This window comes from Balaenoptera physalus (assembly GCF_965194825.1).
Source record: "Balaenoptera physalus genome assembly, chromosome: 20".
Lineage (NCBI taxonomy): Eukaryota > Metazoa > Chordata > Mammalia > Artiodactyla > Balaenopteridae > Balaenoptera > Balaenoptera physalus.
The window spans coordinates 50,768,103-50,790,063 of record NC_138901.1 but is presented as its reverse complement, the minus strand read 5'-3'; the positions used below and the strand labels follow the sequence as shown (position 1 = coordinate 50,790,063).

At 41.8% G+C, this 21,961-nt stretch overlaps 1 protein-coding gene across 1 annotated transcript; it reads right to left on the bottom strand.

Annotated features, from left to right (window-relative positions):
• Window positions 1–17: 17 nt before the first annotated feature.
• Window positions 18–21,929, bottom strand: GLOD4 (glyoxalase domain containing 4). Its single transcript, XM_082443599.1, has 9 exons — window positions 21,770–21,929; window positions 18,947–18,996; window positions 18,267–18,387; window positions 14,801–14,945; window positions 9,399–9,535; window positions 8,542–8,628; window positions 8,158–8,271; window positions 7,981–8,067; window positions 18–477 (listed from the first exon to the last, which is right to left on the bottom strand). Exons 1-9 carry the CDS (start codon window positions 21,857–21,859, stop codon window positions 412–414), a joined length of 897 nt encoding a protein of 298 aa, XP_082299725.1. The 5' UTR covers window positions 21,860–21,929; the 3' UTR covers window positions 18–411.
• Between the last annotated feature and the right edge of the window lie 32 nt (window positions 21,930–21,961).

Sequence of the window (21,961 nt, the reverse complement as noted above, 5' to 3'; positions counted from 1 at the left end):
ACTGGAAGTACTCCTGCTGTAAGCAATTGATTTGGGTTTATTTGTTCTCATTAAATCTAAATACTTATCAAAATTCCCTCCATCCCCAACCAAAGGTCCTGTTCAATACAGCTGTCCCAGGCTTCAGAAGAATGTATTACTAATCTAATACAGTTACACACAAAATGTACCCTTCCAGGGATGGCATAGATGACAGCACGAGTTCTCCTCTAAATGGACTGATAATGAAAGGATTTTCTCTCTAAAATATATCAGAGCTCTCAAAGATTAAAATACACAAATCTTCACCACCCAGCCTCTCTGCCTATACAGGAAACCACCAAGTTGTGAGAACATTTGTCACATAATGCACACATCAGGCCTCACAGGTGTTCGACAGGAATCACTAATGCTTGTTCCACGTGTCTTCGGTTAACCTGAAGCCTTTGGTTTATTTTGTGCAGCAAACCAGTCATCACTTTTATCTTCTGCCATTGCCTGTAGAAACAGAATTGGAATATTTATTTATTCTCAGTCCATAAAATAAAACATATAGTCTACTTCGTACCTCACTGCACTGCCCACAATCAAGAAATTAACAATTAAAAGATGTTCAGGGACTTCTCTGGTGGCACAGTGGTTAAGAATCCACCTGCTAACGCAGGGAACATGGGCTCGAGCCCTGGCCTGGGAAGATCCCACATGCCGCGGAGCAACTAAACCCGTGCGCCACAACTACTGAGCCTGCCCTCTAGAGCCTACGTGCCACAACTACTGAAGCCTGCGTGCCTAGAGTCTGTGCTCTGCAACGAGAAGCCACTGCAATGAGAAGCCCGCGCACCACAGCGAAGAGCAGCCCCCGCTCGCCGCAACTAGAGAAAGCCCGTGCGCAGCAACGAAGACCCAACGCAGCCAAAAATAAATTAATTAATTAACTAAAAAAAGAAGAAAAAATGTTCATTCAGTATAGAGTCTTGTGTTTACTTTGACAGAGGATGCTGATGGGTATCAAGCAATCGCTTGTTAGTTCGCATTTTGCAGAGTAAAGGGCAGAGCCTGCAGCCGTAAAGTGTGGCTGATGCTGGCTGGCGAGCAGGCCAAGCACACCTGGCTGTGGGCTCTTCGGAACAGGAAGTGCGGTCACTCCGATGAGAGTCTGGGTGGGCTCTCAAGAATCTTTAGTGCTCAGGAGACTCAGTCTAATGATGAGACCAAATGTGAAAAGCTATTTTGATGTCTTGGCAATGAGCCTGGAATGATTTCCTTTTTCCACGCCTCCTCCCACACCATTCCGCTGATGCTGGTACTGTTTGGTTTGGAACCTCTTAATTAAAAAAGAAGGCTTGTTAATAACAATATGTTTTGGTTCCACCAGAGTCCTTTTATCCTATCATTCCATGAGGTTGAGGTCATAGAAAGGGGCTTGTGGGCGGGGAGGGCGGGGGAGCCCAGCTTAAAACTGAAGTCTCTTTTTAAAAAATTTTATTTATTTATTTATTTATTTATTTATTTAGGCTGCATTGGGTCTTCGTTGCTGCGCACAGGCTTTCTCTAGTTGTGGCGAGCAGGGGCTACTCTTCGTTGCGGTGCGCGGGCTTCTCATTGCAGTGGCTTCTCTTGTTGAGGAGCACGGGCTCTAGGTGCGCGAGCTTCAGTATTTGTGGCTCACGGGCTCTAGAGTGCAGGCTCAGTAGTTGTGGTGCACGGGCTTAGCTGCTCCATGGCATGTGGGATCTTCCCGGACCCAGGGCTCGAACCCGTGTCCCCTGCATTGGCAGGCGGATTCTTAACCACTGAGCCACCAGGGAAGCCCCTAAACCGTTTTTTAAATTACTGGATTGATGCTTTAGAGAGCTAGTGCTGGCATCAGGGATTGACTGGAGGGTGGGAGGAGGCTTCTGCAGTATTGCAGGTGAAAATGAGAGCCTTTTCAAAAGGGAAGTAGATAGACAAAGGATTTCAGAGGTACAACTCACAGTTCCTGGTGACTAATTGCTAATAGAATGTAGGGGTGAGGAGAAACAGTATTCAAAAATGGCTCTGTTTGTAAATCTAAAACTATTCTAAAATAAAAAGCATATTAAATGTTAAAAGAAAAACTGGCTCTGAGGATTCTAGCTTAAACAATTGTGATAACAGATATACAGTGCTATTCAGGGGCGGGAGCAGAGTATAGAAGAGGAAAAAAGAACTGGCTTTGAAACCTGAAAGACCTCTGTTTGAGCCCGTGCCTGCCACTTACTGAATGTATAATATTGGGTGACTTACTCTTTTGAGCCTCAGTTTCTTCATCTGAAAAGGGAATGCTATCCACCTTGTAGATTATGGTAAGAGTTGCAGAATATACATAAGGCACTTAAGAACATGTCAATATAGGAGATGCTTAATAAATAGTAATTTTTATTTTTCTATTATATTAATGAAGAATGGATTTGAAGTAAGATAAATTAAGTTATAGGCATGTAGAGTTGAAATGTCCATGGTCTATCCAGGTAAAAAGTTTCTTTGGCTATAACACTAATCTGACCAAAAAAGCATTAAGCATAAAAGAAAAAGTTGATAAATTGGACTTAGAGAAATGTCTGCTCTTCAAAGGCCTGTATTAAGAAAATAAATAGTCAAGCCATTGAATGGGGAAAGTATTTGCATTTGCAGATTATCTAACAAATGACTCATATCCAGAACTCCAACACAACAACAAGAAAGAGAAAAACAGTCAAAAAATTTTAAAACAGGAATTTAAATGGGCCTTGAAAAATAAGCAAATACTCAAATGAGAGAAGGGACATTCTAGGAGAATAAAATAATGTGAGCAAAGACACATAGAGTGAAAATAAATTTATATTTAGAGGTTAGAGAATGGCTAAAATGTGAAATAGATCAGTGGTGTGTCTTCCAATTAGTTTGTCATGAAACTCAATGGATCAGATAAATTATTCTGGATTGATATAGTCCAATTATATTAAAGCTAAATAAAAAATACATAGGGCAGTAAAGAAACAAAAAAAAAATACACAGGGCAAACCAACTGTATAAAACCATTTTTTAGGTGGTCAGGGAAATTTTAATAAGAACTGGATTTTAGGTGGCATTAAGGATATACTGTTGGGAGTTCCCTGGTGGTGCAGTGGTTAAGAATCCGCCTGCTAACAAAAAGAATAAAATACCTAGGAACAGACCTACCTAAGGAGACAAAAGACCTGTATGCAGAAAACTATAAGACACGGATGAAAGAAATTAAAGATGATACAAACAGATGGAGACATATCATGTTCTTGGACTGGAAGAATCAACATTGTGAAAATAGACTATACTACTCAAAGCAATCTACAGATTCAATGCAATCCCTATCAAACTACCAATGGCATTTTTCACAGAGCTAGAACAAAAAATTTCGCAATTTGTATGGAAACACAAAAGACCATGAATAGCCAAAGCAATCTTGAGAAAGAAAAACGGAGCTGGAGGAATCAGGCTCCCTGACTTCAGACTATAACTACAAAGCTACAGTAATCAAGAGAGTATGGTACTCGCACAAAAACAGAAATATAGATCAGTGGAACAGGATAGAAAGCCCAGAGATAACCCACGCACATATGGTCACCTTATCTTTGATAAAGGAGGCAAGAATATACAATGGAGAAAAGACAACCTCTTCAATAAGTGGTGCTGGGAAAACTGGACAGCTACATGTAAAAGAATGAAATTAGAACACTCCCTAACACCATACACAAAAATAAACTCAAAATGGATTAAAGACCTAAACGTAAGGCCAGACACTATCAAACTCTTAGAGGAAAACATAGGCAAAACACTCTATGACATAAATCACAGCAAGATCCTTTTTGACCCACCTCCTAGAGAAATGGAAATAAAAACAAAAATAAACAAATGGGACCTAATGAAACTTAAAAGCTTTTGCAAGGCAAAGGAAACCATAAACAAGACAAAAAGACAACCCTCAGAATGGGAGAAAATATTTGCAAACGAACCAATGGACAAAGGATTAATCTCTAAAATATACAAGCAGCTCATGCAGCTTAATATCAAAAAAACAAACAATCCAATCCAAAAATGAGCAGAAGACATAAATAGACATTTCTCCAAAGAAGATATACAGATTGCCAACAAACACATGAAAGGATGCTCAACATCACTAATCATTAGAGAAATACAAATCAAAACTACAATGAGGTATCACCTCATACCGGTCAGAATGGCCATCATCAAAAAAATCTACAAACAATAAATGCTGGAGAGGGTGTGGAGAAAAGGGAACCCTCTTGCACTGTTGGTGGGAACGTAAATTGATACAGCCACTATGGAGAACAGTATAGAGGTTTCTCAAAAAACTAAAACTAGAACTACCATATGACCCAGTAATCCCACTACTGGGCATATACCCTGAGAAAACCATAATTCAAAAAGAGTCATGTACCACAATGTTCATTGCAGCTCTATTTACAATAGCCAGGACATGGAAGCAACCTAAGTGTCCATCGACAGATGAATGGATAAAGAAGATGTGGCACATATATACAATGGAATATTACTCAGCCATAAAGAGAAACGAAATTGAGTTATTTGTAGTGAGGTGGATGGACCTAGAGTCTGTCATACAGAGTGAAGTAAGTCAGAAAGAGAAAAACAAATACTGTATGCTAACACATATATATGGATTCTAAAAAAAAAAAAAAAGAGAAGGTTCTGAAGAACCTAGGGGCAGGACAGGAATAAATATGCAGACATAGAGAATGGACTTGAGGACACGGGGAGGGGGAAGGGTAAGCTGGGACAAAGTGAGAGAGCGGCATGGGATATATACACTACCAAATGTAAAATAGATAGCTAGTGGGAAGCAGCCACATAGCACAGGAAGATCAGTTTGGTGCTTTGTGTCCACCTAGAGGGGTGGGAGGGAGACGCAAGAGGGAGGAGATATGGGGATATATGTATATGTATAGCTGATTCACTTTGTTATAGCAAAAACTAACACACCATTGTAAAGCAATAATACTCCAATAAAGATGTTAAAAAAAAAAAAAAAGAATCCATCCACCAATGCAGGGGACACGGGTTGGATCCCTGGTTCGGGAAGATCCCACATGCCGTGGAGCAATTAAGCCCATGCACCACAACTACTGAGCCTGCACTCTAGAGCCTGTGAGCCACAACTACTGAGCCCATGTGCCTAGAGCTCCATGCTCCGCAGCAAGAGAAGCCACGGCAATAAGAAACCTGCGCAGAGCCCACGAGCCACAACTGCTGAGCCCCCGCGCCTACAGCCCATGCTCCACAACAAGAGAAGCCACTGTGATGAGAAGCCCGTGCACCGCAATGAAGACCCAACGCAGCCAAATAAATAAATAAATTAATTAATTAATTAATTAATAAGAGGTTGATATAAGGAGGCAATATAATGTTGTGTTAGCTGTAAAAAAAAAAAAAGGATATATTGTTGATTTTTTAAGTGTGATTATGTCACTATTGTATATATGAAAATTCCTTAATTTTTGCTTTTTTTTAAAATTTATTTTTATTGGAGTATAGTTGCTTTACAATGTTGTAATTTTTACTTTTTAAATCATCTTAAAATGTGTGAAATACTTAAGTATTTAGGGTTGAAATGACATGGTGTCTGAAATTTGCCTTAAAATTCTCCAACAAATATCCCCACTGCCAAAAAAAAAGTGGGGTGGAAAGGAATGATGAAAAGTTATGGCAGAGTTGAGTGGTGACAGTCACATAGGGATTTTGTACTCTTTTGTGTATATATGGAATTTTTAATCATGAACTATTAAAAGTAAAATCTGTTATGGAAAGAAATGGACAGAAGACAACACACAAATGTGGGTGAGGACGCAGAGCAGCTGGAACTCTTCTATATATACATGGCCAATAGTGTAAAACAGTTCAATCACTTTGGACAACTGTTCGGCAGTTTCTTAGAAAGTAAAAGCAATTCCCCTCCCAGGTATTTACCCAAGAGAAATGAAACATACGTCCACAAGAAGAGTTACATGAGAATGTTCAGAGCAGTCTTCCTTATAATAGATAAAAATCTGGAAAAAACTCCAATGTCCACCATTGGAAGAATGGATAAGCAAATTGTTATATTCATAAAATTGAATACCACTCAGCAAAGAAAAAAGAATTCTGGCATGTACAATTACACTGAGGAATCTCAAAAAGGTTACCTTGACTGAAAGAAGCCATTCCATTCATATGAAGTCCAAGGACAGACAAAATTCATATGACAGAATTCAGAACAGTAGTTGCTGCTGGGAGGAGAGGTTGGGAACTAGAAATGGGCACAACAGAACTTTCTATAACAATGAAAATACTCTATATTTTGAGTAGTGGTTATGCGAGTATATGTAACTGTCAAAACTCATCAAAGTGGACACTAAAATTTCTGTACACTTAAATTCTATGTATATTTTACCTCAGTAACAACAATGAAAAATGCTCGTTTAGAGCTTAGTGGGGAGTGGGAACTAGAAGTTAGGAAGTTGAGAATGGATGATGGCTGAAGCTCTGTGTAGAGATGACCAGAGTAACAGGTAACTTCTACTCAGAGAAGAGAAAGAATGTATAATGAGAGAGTAAAAGACAGCCAAAGTGGGACCGTGGGCAAAATCATTTCAGGATCAGTCACAGAAAAAGGTGCCTGTGGCTGAGGGGAAGCTGTCAGAGAGAAAGGAAGATGGCAGGATCCCTAGCATCAAGGGAGAAAGAGAGCTCAAAAGAGGAGGAAGTTGGGGACTTCCCTGGTGACGCAGTGGATAAGACTCCGCGCTCCCAATGCAGGGGGCCTGGGTTCGATTCCTGGTCAGGGAACTAGATCCCACACTCATGCCACAACTAAGGAGCCTGCAAGCCACAACTAAGGATACCGCCTGCTGCAACTAAGACCCGGCACAACCAAATAAATAAGTAAATAAATAAATAAATAATTTTTTTTTTTTTTTTAAAAAGAGGAGGAAGTTGGTCAGTGATATGAAAGAGCAAGAAGGACAATCTAGCCAATTTGTCAACTAAGAGGTTGCCTGAGATTCTATTTTCCTTTACGGTAAAATTTGTAAACGCTATATTTTTTGTACATTTCCAGCTTTAATGAACAACAATTGAGTGTCCGTTATTTTGTCAGCAGTTTGCTAAGCTCTATAATCAACACAACAATCCTATGAGGTGGAAAATCTTATTTCCTCAAATTTTTGGATAAAAAACTGCAGTTTAGAGACTTGAAGTAAATTTCTTAAGGTCAGTCACATAGATACTAAGTGACAGAACCAGGACACATTGATTCATTCCTTTCAGCAGCAGCAGCAGAGTATTCACTGAGTGCCAGCTACATACGAGGTATGTGCTAGAAGCTGGGGTACAACACTGCATGCTGCTAAAAGATCGTGTTTGATGAGGATAGAAAAATATTCACTGGATTTGGCAAGAGGAGGTCACCGATGACATCAACGCGTCTCACTGCGTGACAGGAGCCAATGCGGAACAGAGTGAAGTGTGAATGGGAGGTAAGAAGTAGAAACGGCGTGTAGGGAAATTTTTAAAAGAAATCTGGAGAAGGGATATGGGGTAAATAGAAGATTTTTAGAAGATACTAGAGTTAGTTTGTATGCTTATGAGAACAATTTGCTAGGAAGGAAGAGAACGATGCTGTAGAATGGAGAAGAGATGACCAAGGGGCTAAGGCAGTGACACGGGGTGGCGTCGGGGCACTTCCGGTCACCGAGCAGAACAGTGATGTATTTAGCAGCAGCGGTTCTCCAAGGCAGCCCGAGGTGGAGGGAAGGCACACATACTGCACCCAGATAAGAGTCACATGGGTGGCAATGAAGTTGACACAAGTCTCTGGCTCAAAAGTCACCTCAAAAGGACACGGTTCTGAAAGTAAGAACTGGCCCCTGATGCTTGGGTCCTTCTTCATACACACTTAACAGCACCCCCTTGAGCTGAAGGTGAGATAAATTTAGAAATGAGACTCACGTCATCCAATAATTTGCTTCCCTCTGGATCCATCTTAGAGAGTTCTCGAAATGCTTCATCCCCCACAAAGCAAATTTCATGTCCATCCTACACCAAAAGAGAGAAAAGAAATTTGGCAAAAAGACACCTCAGAAGAAAGCCCTTGTGCAGCCTGTCCTGTTTGTGGGTAATACTTACAGGGTCTGCCAAAATGATAACTTGCACTGTTGCTTTCCCTGGAGTGTCCAGGCTCACCAGGGGAGTCAGAATCTTCTGGTTCTCCCTTTTCATCAAATCTTCTAAGTCTGACAACTTGAGGAAAACAAAAAAGCAAAGTGAGCAAGGGGTCCCACGCCACTCTTGGGCTGTGGTCCTCGAAAGCCCCAGAGGAATCTCAAATCAACCAGAAAACTCTGGCGCCACTTGTTTGATTTTATTATCTCAGCTGCTCTTGAGACAACTGTTGAACTTGATACCAAAGCCACAATCAACATGAACCTAGAGAAGGGAGGGTCAAGTTTCCTAGCTGTTTGAACTAGCTAGTCACAGAGTTTAAACAAAAGACCTGGTACCAAACATTACCTCTTTCTGGGGGCAAGAAAAGGCAATTCGTCCAAAAGCTGTTGCATGATTAACTGCCCCTTGGATGCCCTGTAGCTCCAGCTTACACTGAAAAGACATGAGAAAGCGGGTTTATTTTTCGGAACAGGTTACGTGGTAAAAAAAAAAAATTCAAACAGGGCTAAAGGAATAAAGTAAATTCTAAGTCTCTCTCTTACTCTCACCCCAGAGGCAACCAGTCAGCAAGCATCCATGGGCATATACCCTTTTTTCTTTTTTACACCAACAGTAGCATAATTTATGCATTATTCTGTCCCTTGTTTTTCTCCCATTAATGTTCCCATCTCAGCATATAGAGACTCGCCTCATTCTTTTTGATGGCTGCTTACTAATCCATTCTATGGCTGAACCATAAATGGTTGAACTATTGCTTGAATCCACAGGGCATTTAGGTTATTTCTTACATTTTGCTATTACAAACAATGCCGCAGCAGATAACCTTGTACATACTTCTTTGTGCAAGTGTAGGATAAGTACGTTTGTAAAATAAATTCCTAGGAGTAGACCTTCTGGCTCAAAGTAAAAGGACTAAATCATGCTCAAATGCTAAGTTATTAAGAGAAAAAAAAAATCATCATTACAGCATTAAATCTTGCCTACATCTCTTCTGACTCAGCAAATCCACTCCTGAAAGGACACATTCCCCAAATATAAACAAAGGTAATATCTGGGTGGTAAGCTCACCGGCAATTTTAATTTTCTTCTTTCTGTTCTAAATATTGAATTACTATGAAGAAACTATGAGAATAACCTTCATGTTAACCTCATTTATAAGCCAAACTCATAGTAACAGATTATTTCTCTCCGAGATTGCTCACCTGGTTATCAGCATAGCCCAGCAAAGCCCTCTGCTTCTTTTCATCTTTTTCATAAACTTTCATTCCCAGTAGACTAGACCAGTAGTTCAAGGACTTCTGAAGATCAGACACTGCTAGAGTTACTTTTAATACAGGATCTGTAGGGTAACGAAACAGCAGGAATGAACAGGGCAGTGCAAAGGAATGGAATAGAAGGACCCAAACAGGCTCAAGTATATATAAGAATTTAGGGGCTTCCCTGGTGGCGCAGTGGTTGAGAATCTGCCTGCCAATGCAGGGGACACGGGTTCAAGCCCTGGTCTGGGAAGATCCCACATGCCGTGGAGCAACTAGGCCCGTGAGCCACAACCACTAAGCCTGCGCGTCTGGAGCCTATGCTCCGCAACAAGAGAGGCTGCGATAGTGAGAGGCCCACGCACCGTGATGAAGAGTGGCCCCCGCTTGCCACAACTAGAGAAAGCCCTCGCACAGAAACGAAGACCCAACACAGCCAAAAATAAATAAATAAATTTTAAAAAATAATAAAATAAAATAAAAAAATAAAATTTAAAAGAATTTAGTTTATAAGAAAGGGATTTTAAGTCAGTGTGAAAGGGCAGATTATTCAATAAAGATAAATGGCATTAAGATAACTGGCTTCCGTGGAGCAACTAAGCCTGTGCGCCGCAACTACTGAGCCTACATGCCACAACTACTGAAGCCTGCATGCCTAAAGCCCGTGCTCCACAAACAAGAGAAGCGGGCTTCCCTGGTGGCGCAGTGGTTGAGAATCTGCCTGCCAATGCAGGGGACACGGGTTCGAGCCCTGGTCTGGGAAGATCCCACATGCCGTGGAGCGACTAGGCCCGTGAGCCACAACTACTGAGCCTGCGCGTCTGGAGCCTCTGCTCCGCAACAAGAGAGGCCGCGATAGTGAGAAACCCGCGCATCGCGATGAAGAGTGGCCCCCACTCGCCGCAACTGGAGAAAGCCCTCACACAGAAACGAAGACCCAACACAGCCAAAAATAAAAATAATAAATAAATAACAAGAGAAGCCACTGCAATGAGAAGCCCGTGCACCACAACGAAGAGTAGCCCCCGCTCCCGGCAACTAGAGAAAGCCCACGTGCAGCAACGAAGACCCAACGCAGCCAAAAATAAATAAATAAATAAATAATTTTTTTTTTTTTAAAAAAAGATAACTGGCTTCTTATTTGGTGGGAAGAAGCTACACCTTTAAACTAAACGGCAAAATACATTCCTGATGAGTTAAATGATTAAAGACTGAAACCATGAAAATACTAGAAATGGGTGATTATTTAAACAATTTTGGGGTGGAGAAAGATTTTTTTTTTTTACAAATAAGATTTTTAAAAATATTTATTTTATTTATTATCATTAATAAATGCAGTGCATGGGCTTTATTATCATTAATAAATGCGGTGCACGGGCTTCTCACTGCAGTGTCTTCTCCTGTTGTGGAGCATGGGCTCTAGGTGTGAGGGCTTCAGTAGTTGTGGCGCACAGGCTCAGTAGCTGTGGCTCGCGGGCTCTAGAGCGCAGGCTCAGTAATTGTGGCGCACGGGCTTAGTTGCTCCACGGCATGTGGGATCTTCCCGGACCAGGACTCGAACCCATGTCCCCTGCATTGGCAGGCGGATTCTTAACCACTGTGCCACCAGGGAAACCCAGAAAGATCTTTTTTTAAATCTGACACTAAAGATAGAAAAACCATGAAGAAAAAAATGTGCTAGGTTAATTACACGAAATGGAAAACCCCTAGACAACAACCAAAAAAAGAATTACTATCAAAATTAAAGAATAAACTACAAAGTAGGAAACATTTTTTTATCAACATATATGACAAAAAGTCCTTAATATTTAAATCACCTTTAAACATCAATAGGAAAAAGATTCAGGTCCTAGAAAAATAGGCAAAAGGCACGAAGCGGTAATCCACAAAAGGAGGAACTGGAACAGTCAATGAACATATGAAAGCATATTTGACCTCACAAAGAAATTAGAATTCAAATAAAACATTTTGTTATCTAATTAGCAAATAATTTTAAAAGTTCACAGTGTTAACTGTTATAGTACAGGGGGAAAAAACCACAATCATGTAATAATGGCAGAGTGTAAATTAGTACATTTCTGAGCAACAATTCGACAGAATGTATCTAAAAACCATCCACTGCTTTTGAAAGAGCAAGCCCATTTTCAGCAATTAAAGAAGTGACTGTGGATGTATGAAGGCCTTTCCTCACAAAGACATTCATCACAGTGTTGCTCATAACAATGAAACACCAGAGACAACATGAATATCTAACAACGGACAACTGTTTCTCTTCCTACAATGTCACACAATGGAATCCCGTATATATTTAATTATATATTTATTTCTTTTGATAAAAGATTGGAAAGATATACTCTAAAATGTTAACAGGGACTTCCCTGGTGGTGCAGTGGATAAGACTCTACGCTCCCAACGCAGGGGGCCCGGGTTCGATCCCTGGTCAGGGAACTAGATCCCACATGCATGCTGCAACTAAGACCCAGTGCAACCAAATAAATAAAATAAGTAAAATGTTAACAGTGGTTATCTGTTTTCTTCTTCCTTATTTTTGCATATCTCTGTGTCTAGGGGAAAAAAATCTATTTTTTTGTAAAAAGAATAAAAGTTATATTAAAACACTTAACATTATTGGAAACTTTTATATTGTAAAGTGACTTTTTTAAAATTTACATATTAATTCATTTAAAAACAATAAGAATATTACAACATTTTTTTTGTGAAAAATAACTGTGTTTTCCAAAACAAGCAATGACAAGAACAGCATCGTTTTACATTTTTGTGAATCTCTTTAAGGTCTGGATTAGTAGAAGATAGCTGGATTCTTACATCTGCTTCTGTATCCAGTCTGTTGCAATATGTTGTTTAGTTGAAGCATATGAAGAAACTCCAGCTTCTGATACATAAGTTGTTTGACGAGTATCTTAATAGTCTTTTTGGATAGTCTTTTTAGATATTATACTAAAATTTTTCTTTAAGGAGTTTGTAAAGTGACTTTTTGAAGAGCTGTTCCAAGTCTGTATCTGACTAGGATAAATTCAATGCATTTTTCTTCAGTTTTCACTGCCTTAGTCCCTCCCGTTTGCTAGACTAGCAATACCATGGCTAAAGCAAGGTGTTTCTCACAGGTGCCTCTACCTGGCAGACTGTTTTAGTTTTCCCCATTCACTGAGAAATCAACAAATTCCAGCTGATTCAGACCCTGAAGGAAGGTAGGGGCAGGAACAGTCATAGTGTGTGAAACTACACAGGAGTGATTCATTCAAAGAAGTATGGACACCAGCTAGACTGATAGATTTATCACCAACCAGAAATTAATGCCCCAAAGGTATTATCATTCCAAAGAACAAAAACATCTTATGCTGAATCTAGAGACTGTCATACAGAGTGAAGTAAGTCAGAAAGAGAAAAACAAATATCGCATATTAACACATATATGTGGAACCTAGAAAAATGGTACCAGTTTGCAGGGCAGAAATTGAGACACAGACGTAGAGAACAAATGTATGGACTCCAAGGGGGGAAGGTGGAGGGAGGTGGTGGTGGTGTCATGAATTGGGAGATTGGGATTGACATATATACACTAATATGTATAAAATGGATAACTAAAAAGAACCTGCTGTATAAAAAATAAATAAAATTCAAAAATTCAAAAAAAAAAGAGTGACCAAAAAAAAAGATTCTATGGAAAACTTTTCAAGTTACTTGGAGGTAATCAAGAAGATGTCATTAGAAAATATTTGAATTTTAATGTCAATACCCTAAATTGATATCTTTGGAATATAAAAACCAAATCTAGAAAGCAAAGAAAAAAAAAATCTTATGATTGTGAGGCCCTCCATTATTTTATGTACTGAAACATTATTAAGACTAGGGAAAAAATGTATAATGGAATGAGTGGCAGGAGTTAAGTTTCAAAGTTAGTATATAAAGCACCTATCACCTATCAATAAAAATACTCGTAAAAATCCCTTACATTACCAGTGAAGTTCAGAAATACCATCTCTCAATAAGTCCCACAGTACCAGCCTAACCTCCCACACTGGAACATCGCTCTTTCTTTTGCTGAGCTCCAGATGAAAAGCAAGTAGCAGTAGGGACTTCCCTACTGCCTTCCAATGCAGGGGACGAGGGTTCGATCCCTGGTTAAGGAACTAAGATCCCACTTGCTGCGGGGCAACTACAGAGCCCGCCGCGCCCTACAGCCCATGCGCCACAACTAGAGAGAAGCCTGTGTGCCGCAACTAAGACCCAACGCGGCCAAATAAATAATAAATAAATAAATATTTAAAAAAAAAAAAAAGAAAGAAAGAAAAGCAAGTAGCAGTAAACACAACAGTCAGGCTCAGTATGAGGGGCCTCAGGGACTTGAGGCAGACCAGCAGGGAAAGACCGTCTTCACCTCAGGTCCACTTAGGGCCCTGTGTTCACTGACTGAATGGCAGGCAGAAGTGCCCTTGCTGTTCACCAGTATTTTTTTCCCCCTTTTCTTGCTTTTGTTCTTCTCTCGGCAGAGCAGGTAGCAGAATTTGCAGGAATTAAATACATGTATGACGAGGACGCCTCGCACGTGAAACGTCAAGCAGTTTCTCTCCCGCTCGCTGTGGCGGTCAGGGTGGTGGGCTCCTCACTTCATTCACCCACACTGACCGAGAACCAGCACTGCAGTCTGGGAAACTGACCTTAGCTGGAGGATACGACTAACTGGTCTAAGGATAATCCTATTTCTCTTGCCTGCCAGCGATTGGTTCAGGAGCAGGCATGTGAATCAATTCGGACCAGGAAGTTGCTGGAAGATTCTAGGAAAGTTTTGCTGTGCTCTTAAAAAAGAGCCACAGGAAGTCAGTTTCTCTTTCTCCTACCCGATGAGAATGTGGAGGCAGGTAGCCCCAATTGCTACTGGCAGCCACCCTACAACCCTGAGGGGGAGAAGCAGATCCTCGAGGACAAGAGGATGCAGAGAGAGAAGATTTGCATTCTTGATGCCATTGCTGAGCTGCTGAGTCGACTAACCCTGAAGTCTTTCCTACCCAGAGAATGCCTGCTCTGTGAACTAAAACATTCTCTTACCGTTCAAGCTACAGTTGCGTACCTAATATCTGCAGCTGCAAGTATCCTACACAGATACATTACCAGTAGAATAGATAGAACCAGTCCAGAACCCCTATAGTGATGCACTCAAATTCTGATATGAGAATATAATTTCTGAGAGGACAAATAACAACACTGGCTTGGGAAAGATGTGTCACGTCAATATAGAAAGACTCCACAGGAGACAGAAATCGAGCTCCCTCTCTCCTTCCATCAGAAGCCTTTAGACAGAGGGCTTTTGTCAATGTGGGGATAATTACCTGACTGAGATGGACTGCGGTTCTGCAAATAGAACTTATATCCTCCCGGGGCTTTGGTTTCAAAAACACCTTCTGCCACTTCACTGAGTGGCCACTCCAGCTTCCTGGCGTTGCTGACAGCCTGGCTAGAAGCGAGCGTGATACCCTATGACAAACAACAGTATCACCCAAGTGCGTAATCACAACAGATCTTTTATAGAAGGTAATGAAGCAAAACCCCACTGCCTTTACGTCAAATCACCTAAGATTTAATTGGCATTCAAAATTTTCTGCTAGTAATTTTGAAGTAGGTTTTGGACATTTTTCTCCCGCAAAGATTCCAAACTTTGTGAATTGTAGGATAGAAACACAAATGCCAGAGAAACTTGATTCATTTAATACCAAAGATAATCTCTCCTCACTTTCAAGATCTGGTCAGAGAAATCTTGATCTTACCCTTGGCTCGCCAGCTACTTATTTAAAATGTTCTGTTTTTAATTTTGCTTTTTAAACCAAAAAACATAAACCAACTATCGAGGCATTCTTTATTTAAGTTAATCAAAATGCTTAAGAATGTGCACTATGCCTTCCGATGTGTTCGGCCTCGTTTCTAGCCTGGACTGCAGATCAGCCTCTCTCTGCCTCCAGTCTTGTCAATCCATCATCCACTCTGCAGCTGGAGTAAACTTTCTGAAACCCACCCTACAGTCTATTCTCAAGACGGCAACCCCATGCTGCTTTTCCTCTGCTTAAAACCCTTGATGGCTCTTTATTTCACTCAGGGATGGCTTACGATGGCCTGAAAGGGCCAAGACAATCTGACCCATGTCATTTCTGAGCCCCTCTCCTCCCCTCTCCCCTGGCTCTATTCCAGCCATGCTGGCCTCCTCACGTTTTCTCAAACGCGCCAGGCGCTGTCTGAGGGCTTTTGCACCGGCTGTTTCCTAGCTGAAATGCTCTTCCCCGAGATATCCACACGGCTAACTCCCTTATCTCCTTCGAGTCTTTGCTCAGATGTCACCTCCTCACGGAAACCTGCTCTCAACGCCCCACTTAAAATTAAAACTGGTCAATTGCCCCATACTCCCAACCCCCCTTACCCTGCTCTGTTCTTCCCCCATTACAATAATCACCTTTAAAATATTCAATAACATATATTATATTACATTATATTATTTATTTATTTATTCATTCATTCATTGAAATTTATTATTTGTTGTCTGTCAGGCCCTGGGCCCCCTCCCCTACCAGGCACAGATTTCTGTCTGTTTTGTTCACCGCTTATCCGAAGTTCGTGGAACAGTGCCTGGCACGTAGCAGGCACTCAATAATAAATAATTTAATACATAGGTCATTTCACATATTTGTTAACATATACGTAAACTAAACTCCTAGAAGTGAAACTGCAAGGTCAAAGGGTAAAGGCGCTAATTATTTTGATACTGCCAAACTTGAGGCTGCACCACTTCACACTCTTATTAGTAATGCATGAGTGTGGTAGTTTTCCCACACCCTTCCTCACAGTGTGTTATCACACCTTTTGATTTTTGCCAATCTGATAGGTGACAAATGGCAGCTCGGAAGTTGAACATCTTTTTCAATGTTTAAGAGACTTCCTCTTTTTTTTTACTATATAGGGATTCTTTATATATATGGGAGTTCTATTTAACCTGTTTTTCTTTTTGTTCCATGAACTGAGGAGCAGCACAGAAGGTACCTTTCATCAGGGCTCTCTTACTACCAAAGTCTCCTGGGAGGACCCACAGTGGAGCCACCAAGCTGTTCTCCACCTACATGGCTTCTAGTACCTGCAGGCCCACTGATCAACATCTGACCTGAGCCCATTAAATGTTTATGGCACCAAGATGGCTTTGCTCTTTTTTTTCTCCCTGATTTAAATTTGGAGAGTAAAGAAAAGAACGATAAGGAGAAACACAGAGACCCTCATATACACTCAATCACCAAATCCTATGAACTCTACCTCTGACATCTCTCAAATCCATCCTCTCTCTCCCTCTCCCACCACTGCCACGTTTGTTAGTTAAGGAGCTGCTGGTGGCTGTATAACCTTTGTGCTGGTTGCCTCACTTCCAGTCCTGCTCCCCGCCAACCCAACCTCCCTGCTCTAGCCAGGGATTCTTGTACATTGCAAATACTGTGTCGTTCCCCTGCTTAAAAGCGGCTCCACTCTGCTTTTAGAATAAAGTCTGAACGTCCTGATATGATGTGGCCCCTGCTCACTCCTCCAGCCTCAACTCTACCCACTCCCTTCTTCACACACTAAGCTCCAGCCAGCGTGAGTTACTCACCGTTCTCTGAGCGCCATGCTCCCTCTCACCTCCAGGCCTGTGCACATGCTGAGGACCGCCATCTCACCCTCCCACCCTGACCCCCCTCACCTTGCTCAGACGTCACTTCTGGGAAGCCTTCCCTGAACTCTCATCTGTCTGAGAATAGGCTGGAAATTCCTCCTGTGTGTTCCCACATTCCCCTGTTCTTATCCCTATCTTAGCACTTATCACACGGTATTCTTGTTGTCTCTTTACCTGTTTCCCCCATCAGACAGGAAACTCCTTAGGCCAGGGAACATGCTCTAAATTGTATCCCCAGGACCTAACGAGGTACATGGCATAGAGCAAGTCACAAAAAATATCTGTTAAATGAATAAATTAGTGAGAGGCATGGAGAGTGAGAAAGAGAAAGAGAAATTTATTAATCTGTTATATCTGAGCAGTCCTTTCCATTTACAAAACACTTTTACATATATCTGATCCTACAAACTTCCATCTAGGTACCATTATTTTAACATGAGTTAACAGGAATAGCGAGATCAAATGAGCAAAATAACATCTAGCATGAGGTAGAGTTGCTCAGTAGATTCTGGGTAAGAATCAGTTACTCCTCTCTTGCTATGTATTTGGGCCCAGTGACATTCCTTCTCGCACACAGTAACTGCTCAGCAAATGGCAGATCCTATTACTATAACAGGTGCACAACAACTTGAATTGCTGAATGCATTAATGAATGCAGTGCATGCAATGACACCTTCTTTCTATCCTTAAAACCTTCTCAGATTTTTCTCTGACTAGGATTGACTGCAATCGCTCACCCCAATCACAACTGTCCACTAGAGAGAAAATATTTCTCTGGATGGTGATGAGGACCTGACGAACCATTGACTCTGGCCCTTCCACCTCCCGAGATTCAGTCATTCCCCCAGGGGAGTCTTGTCTCCTTCAAACCTGTCTCTAAGTCTTGAGCTTGATTCCTAAATGGTGGGAGAACACATTTCATCCTGAGCCAGCTTGGAGACAGGGGCCCAAGCAGGTTTCTTGGTTTTGTTCTTTTTGAAATAGAAAATATCACAAAACTAATCACTAAACTGCACCCCAAAGCCATCAATCAGTAGTCATAGTTATCTACAGCCGCATCAGTGACCGCTCTAAAAGGTACAGCCAAAAATCTGCTAGAACAAAATGATATTTACCATGAAGTCATTGCCAAGCTTGTAGTTGCCAATGCCGTAATTGTAAGTCAGTTCTGCAACAAAATGATCATCCTCAGGTCCAAATCCCACCATTGTTTTACTCCATTTTCCATCATAAGGCCTAGAAAAATGAAAAAAAATGAACCCAGTGACCACAGACAAAATCTGCTTCAGGCTGCCCCCAAAGAACTATTGGGACAAAGAGGTGGGCAGTCCCTTCTGGTCCTCCAAGTACCCATAAGGATGAGATGACCTCAGCCGGTGCTAAGAGCAGCTGTGCACAGTGCTCATGGGCCCCATCACCAAAGGCTCAAAAGACCATTTGTCTGGCACTTACTTGAGGGAAAGATTTGTTTACCTTTTCTTTAAAGTAGGGAGCTGAATCCTATAGGGACAGTCATCTCACCTGACCTTAACTTATTTTTTGCCTACTCATCAAGCATGCAATTCCCATCAGGCCTTGGAATTTCTCAGCTTGCCATGGTTACTAAGCTTAAGAGATAATCCATAAGACATTGCTTCATCCATAGCATATACTTATTTGTGACCCTGAAGCTGCCTCCCTAATTTATTGCCTCCTTAATTTATTCTGCTGCCTTCTACTCGCTTTGAGAAACTGCTTTCTGTTCTTCAGGGGTATTCAGAGACTAAAGAAGATTTTAAGAAACAAGGGGTCATACCCATTACAGGCAGCTCTGCAGCCTTCCTCAAATTCCTCATGCCGAAGAATCTGGTAAGGGAATGACAATAAATGGCAAAGTTGTCCTAGTAGTACACACAGCATATTTAGCACAAACTAAAATGTCAAAACACAGACATTATTATTTGTAAGCTTTCTGTGTAAAACAAACAAAAGATAACGAGCTGTATATCTTTCCCAGGCTGGAAGTAGTAGAGGTAAGAAAGATCGGCTTGATACCAAGGGTCAGGCAACCAACCACAGTTGTAAAATCTATTATATTTAGATCGGGAAGCAGTACTGTGTAGTGAAAAAAGTGTGGCCTTCACTTAGTAGCTGTGTAACTCTGAGAGCGACATATTAGGATCTGAGTCTCCTAATATGTTGTGAAAATAGATAATTTATTAAAGCATTTGACACAGAACCTACTACACAGTAGGCTCTCAATGTGTCAGTTTCTGTTTTCCTTTTTGAGTCCCACAGCTACTGCTCCAGTTCAAGTTCCCATCACACCTCTCACAGACGATTAGAAATCATCTTACTGATCTCTTTCCTTAGTACCACCATAAAATTAAGTCCCTAAAGCACAGCTCTGATCACACCACTGCCCTGTTCTAAAATGTAAGAGAGCTCCCCACTTTCTATGACATCAAATCCAAATTCCTTAGCATATTATTCAAGATACTATCAGGGACTTCCCTGGCAGTCCAGTGGTTAGGACCCCGCGCTCTCACTGCCAGGGCTGGGGTTCGATCCCTGGTCAGGGAACTAAGATCCCATAAGTCGCGTGGCACAGCCAACAACAACAACAACAAAAAACCCCAAAAAACTAAAGGCACATAAAACTAGTGGTGCTTCCCAAACATATCTTAACTTTGCATTGGCTGTTCAGTTTTTCTAGTATACTCCTCCCTCTAATCTAGGTCTGTGGATATCCTACCTATCTTTAGAGGTCACCTCAAGTACAAGGTCTCCATGAATTATTTCCTGAGGACCAGGTTAGAGTTAAAGCTCTCCTCCTGTTGTACTTTTATAATAATGGTAGCTAACACTTACATAATACGTACCATGTGTCAAATACTACACATATAATAATGTGTTTAATCTTTACAACCACCCTTTTATCAATGAGGAAACACATTAAGAGAGAGCTCTGTGGTTTTCTATCATCAAATTTCAAGTACCATTACCATCAGCAATGTACAATCCCCACCGCATTCCAAGCCAGGAGTTTTAATTGAGGACAAATACCAGGGTTATTTTCATCTTTGTCACCAAAGCCCAACACAGAACTATGAAACGGGTGATATTTTTTAAATGACTGATGAATTCAGGTAACTCCCTTTGCACTCCATGTCTCCACATTAAATCGCACTCTTGCACACTGTAAACAAAGAATGTTGCCTGCAACTCCATTTCTACAAGGACCAGGGCATCAGCTACTGCAGTGGCCCACCAACAGTGCACCTTGAAGGGAATTCAGGATGGAGAAAAACAAGAAGCATTCCATGCTTTGGATGCTGGCCCTAGATATTTAAGATGCATATCTAAGGAGTAATTTCAGTGAACCCAGAACCCATCTTCTGGGACTTCCCTGGTGGTGCGGTCGTTAAGAATCCGCCTGCCAATGCAGGGGACCACTTCCTGGTCCGGGAAGATCCCACATGCCGTGGAGCAACTTAGCCCATGCGCCACAACTACTGAGCCTGCACTCTAGAGCCCCCGAGCCACAACTACTGAAGCCGGCGCGCCTAGAGCCCATGCTCCGCAACGAGAAGCCACCACAATGAGAAGCCCGCGCACCGCAATGAAAAGTAGCCCCAACTCACCACAACTAGAGAAAGCCCGTGCTTAGCAACGAAGACCCAATGCAGCCAAAAATAAATAATTTATTTTAAAAAATCCCAAGTTAAAAAAAAAGAAGCATTAACTTGACATGTCTGTTTTTGTGATTAGCAGTAATCTTTTGATGTTCAACTACGTGGTTTTGTTTTTTCTTTCCCCCCAGAAAAAAACTCATATATATTCTAGCTCCGCCCTTGCCTCTTCAGGGCAGTTCCTCAGAGCTATCTGAGAGGCTGTCTTCCAGGCTATAGTCCTCAGTAAGGTCCCCAAAAAGAACTTAACTCGAAAATTTTAGGTTGTGCATTTTTGTTTCAGTTGACAACATCTAAAGTCCCTGCTTATCAGGAAGCTCCCCAATAGCTTCCACCAGCGCCTGCCACCCAAGTGATCTCTGCAGAATCACAGCTGCTCAGAGCTGGAGAGAGGCCACTTCCAGGTGTTGGAGACGAGGATGGGTTCTCACTTCACACTTAGATCTGGACTATGGAGAGAAGAATTGGAGCACTCACCCAGAGAGACTGAATATCCAAGAGACCATTCAAACCAGCAACAAGAGAAGCAGAACTCTGACTAATGCTGATATCTAAACCGAAAGTCTCCAAACCAGAAGAGAGTCATTGTCCACCGGAGGAGTATTATACATAACTTTTTATTTACTGCCTTTCCCACTAGACTAGAAGCTTCGCAAGGCCAGGAATAAACATTCGTGAATAAACTTAAATGAAAGGACGTGTGTGGGCACACAATCGGCGACTAGTAAGTGTGACCCCCTTTCAAAGTCCATCTAACCCAAGCCGCCACTCGCGACGCTTCCTGAAGTTGAAAACCACAGAGCTAATGGAAAGTCTAGGGGCTAAGGTCGGACACCCGGGTTCCCGCTGAAATCCACATCACACCCTTTTCTCCCCTCCCTCGGCCATGTGGGGCTCAGCCTCCCGCGACCCCCTCGCGCGCCAACCCCTCTCCGCCCCGTCTCCACCTTCATTCCCAGGACATCACGATAGAAACACGCCGTCTGGAAGCGGTTTCCCACTTTGAACACGAAGTGCAGAGCCCGACGAGTCGCCATGACCACCCGTCACTCGTACAGCGCCGCACCTCCCACAGAGGACGCCGGCGCGGTAGTGACGTCACAGATCGCCGCCGGCGCGCCTTCGTGACGCAGCTCACG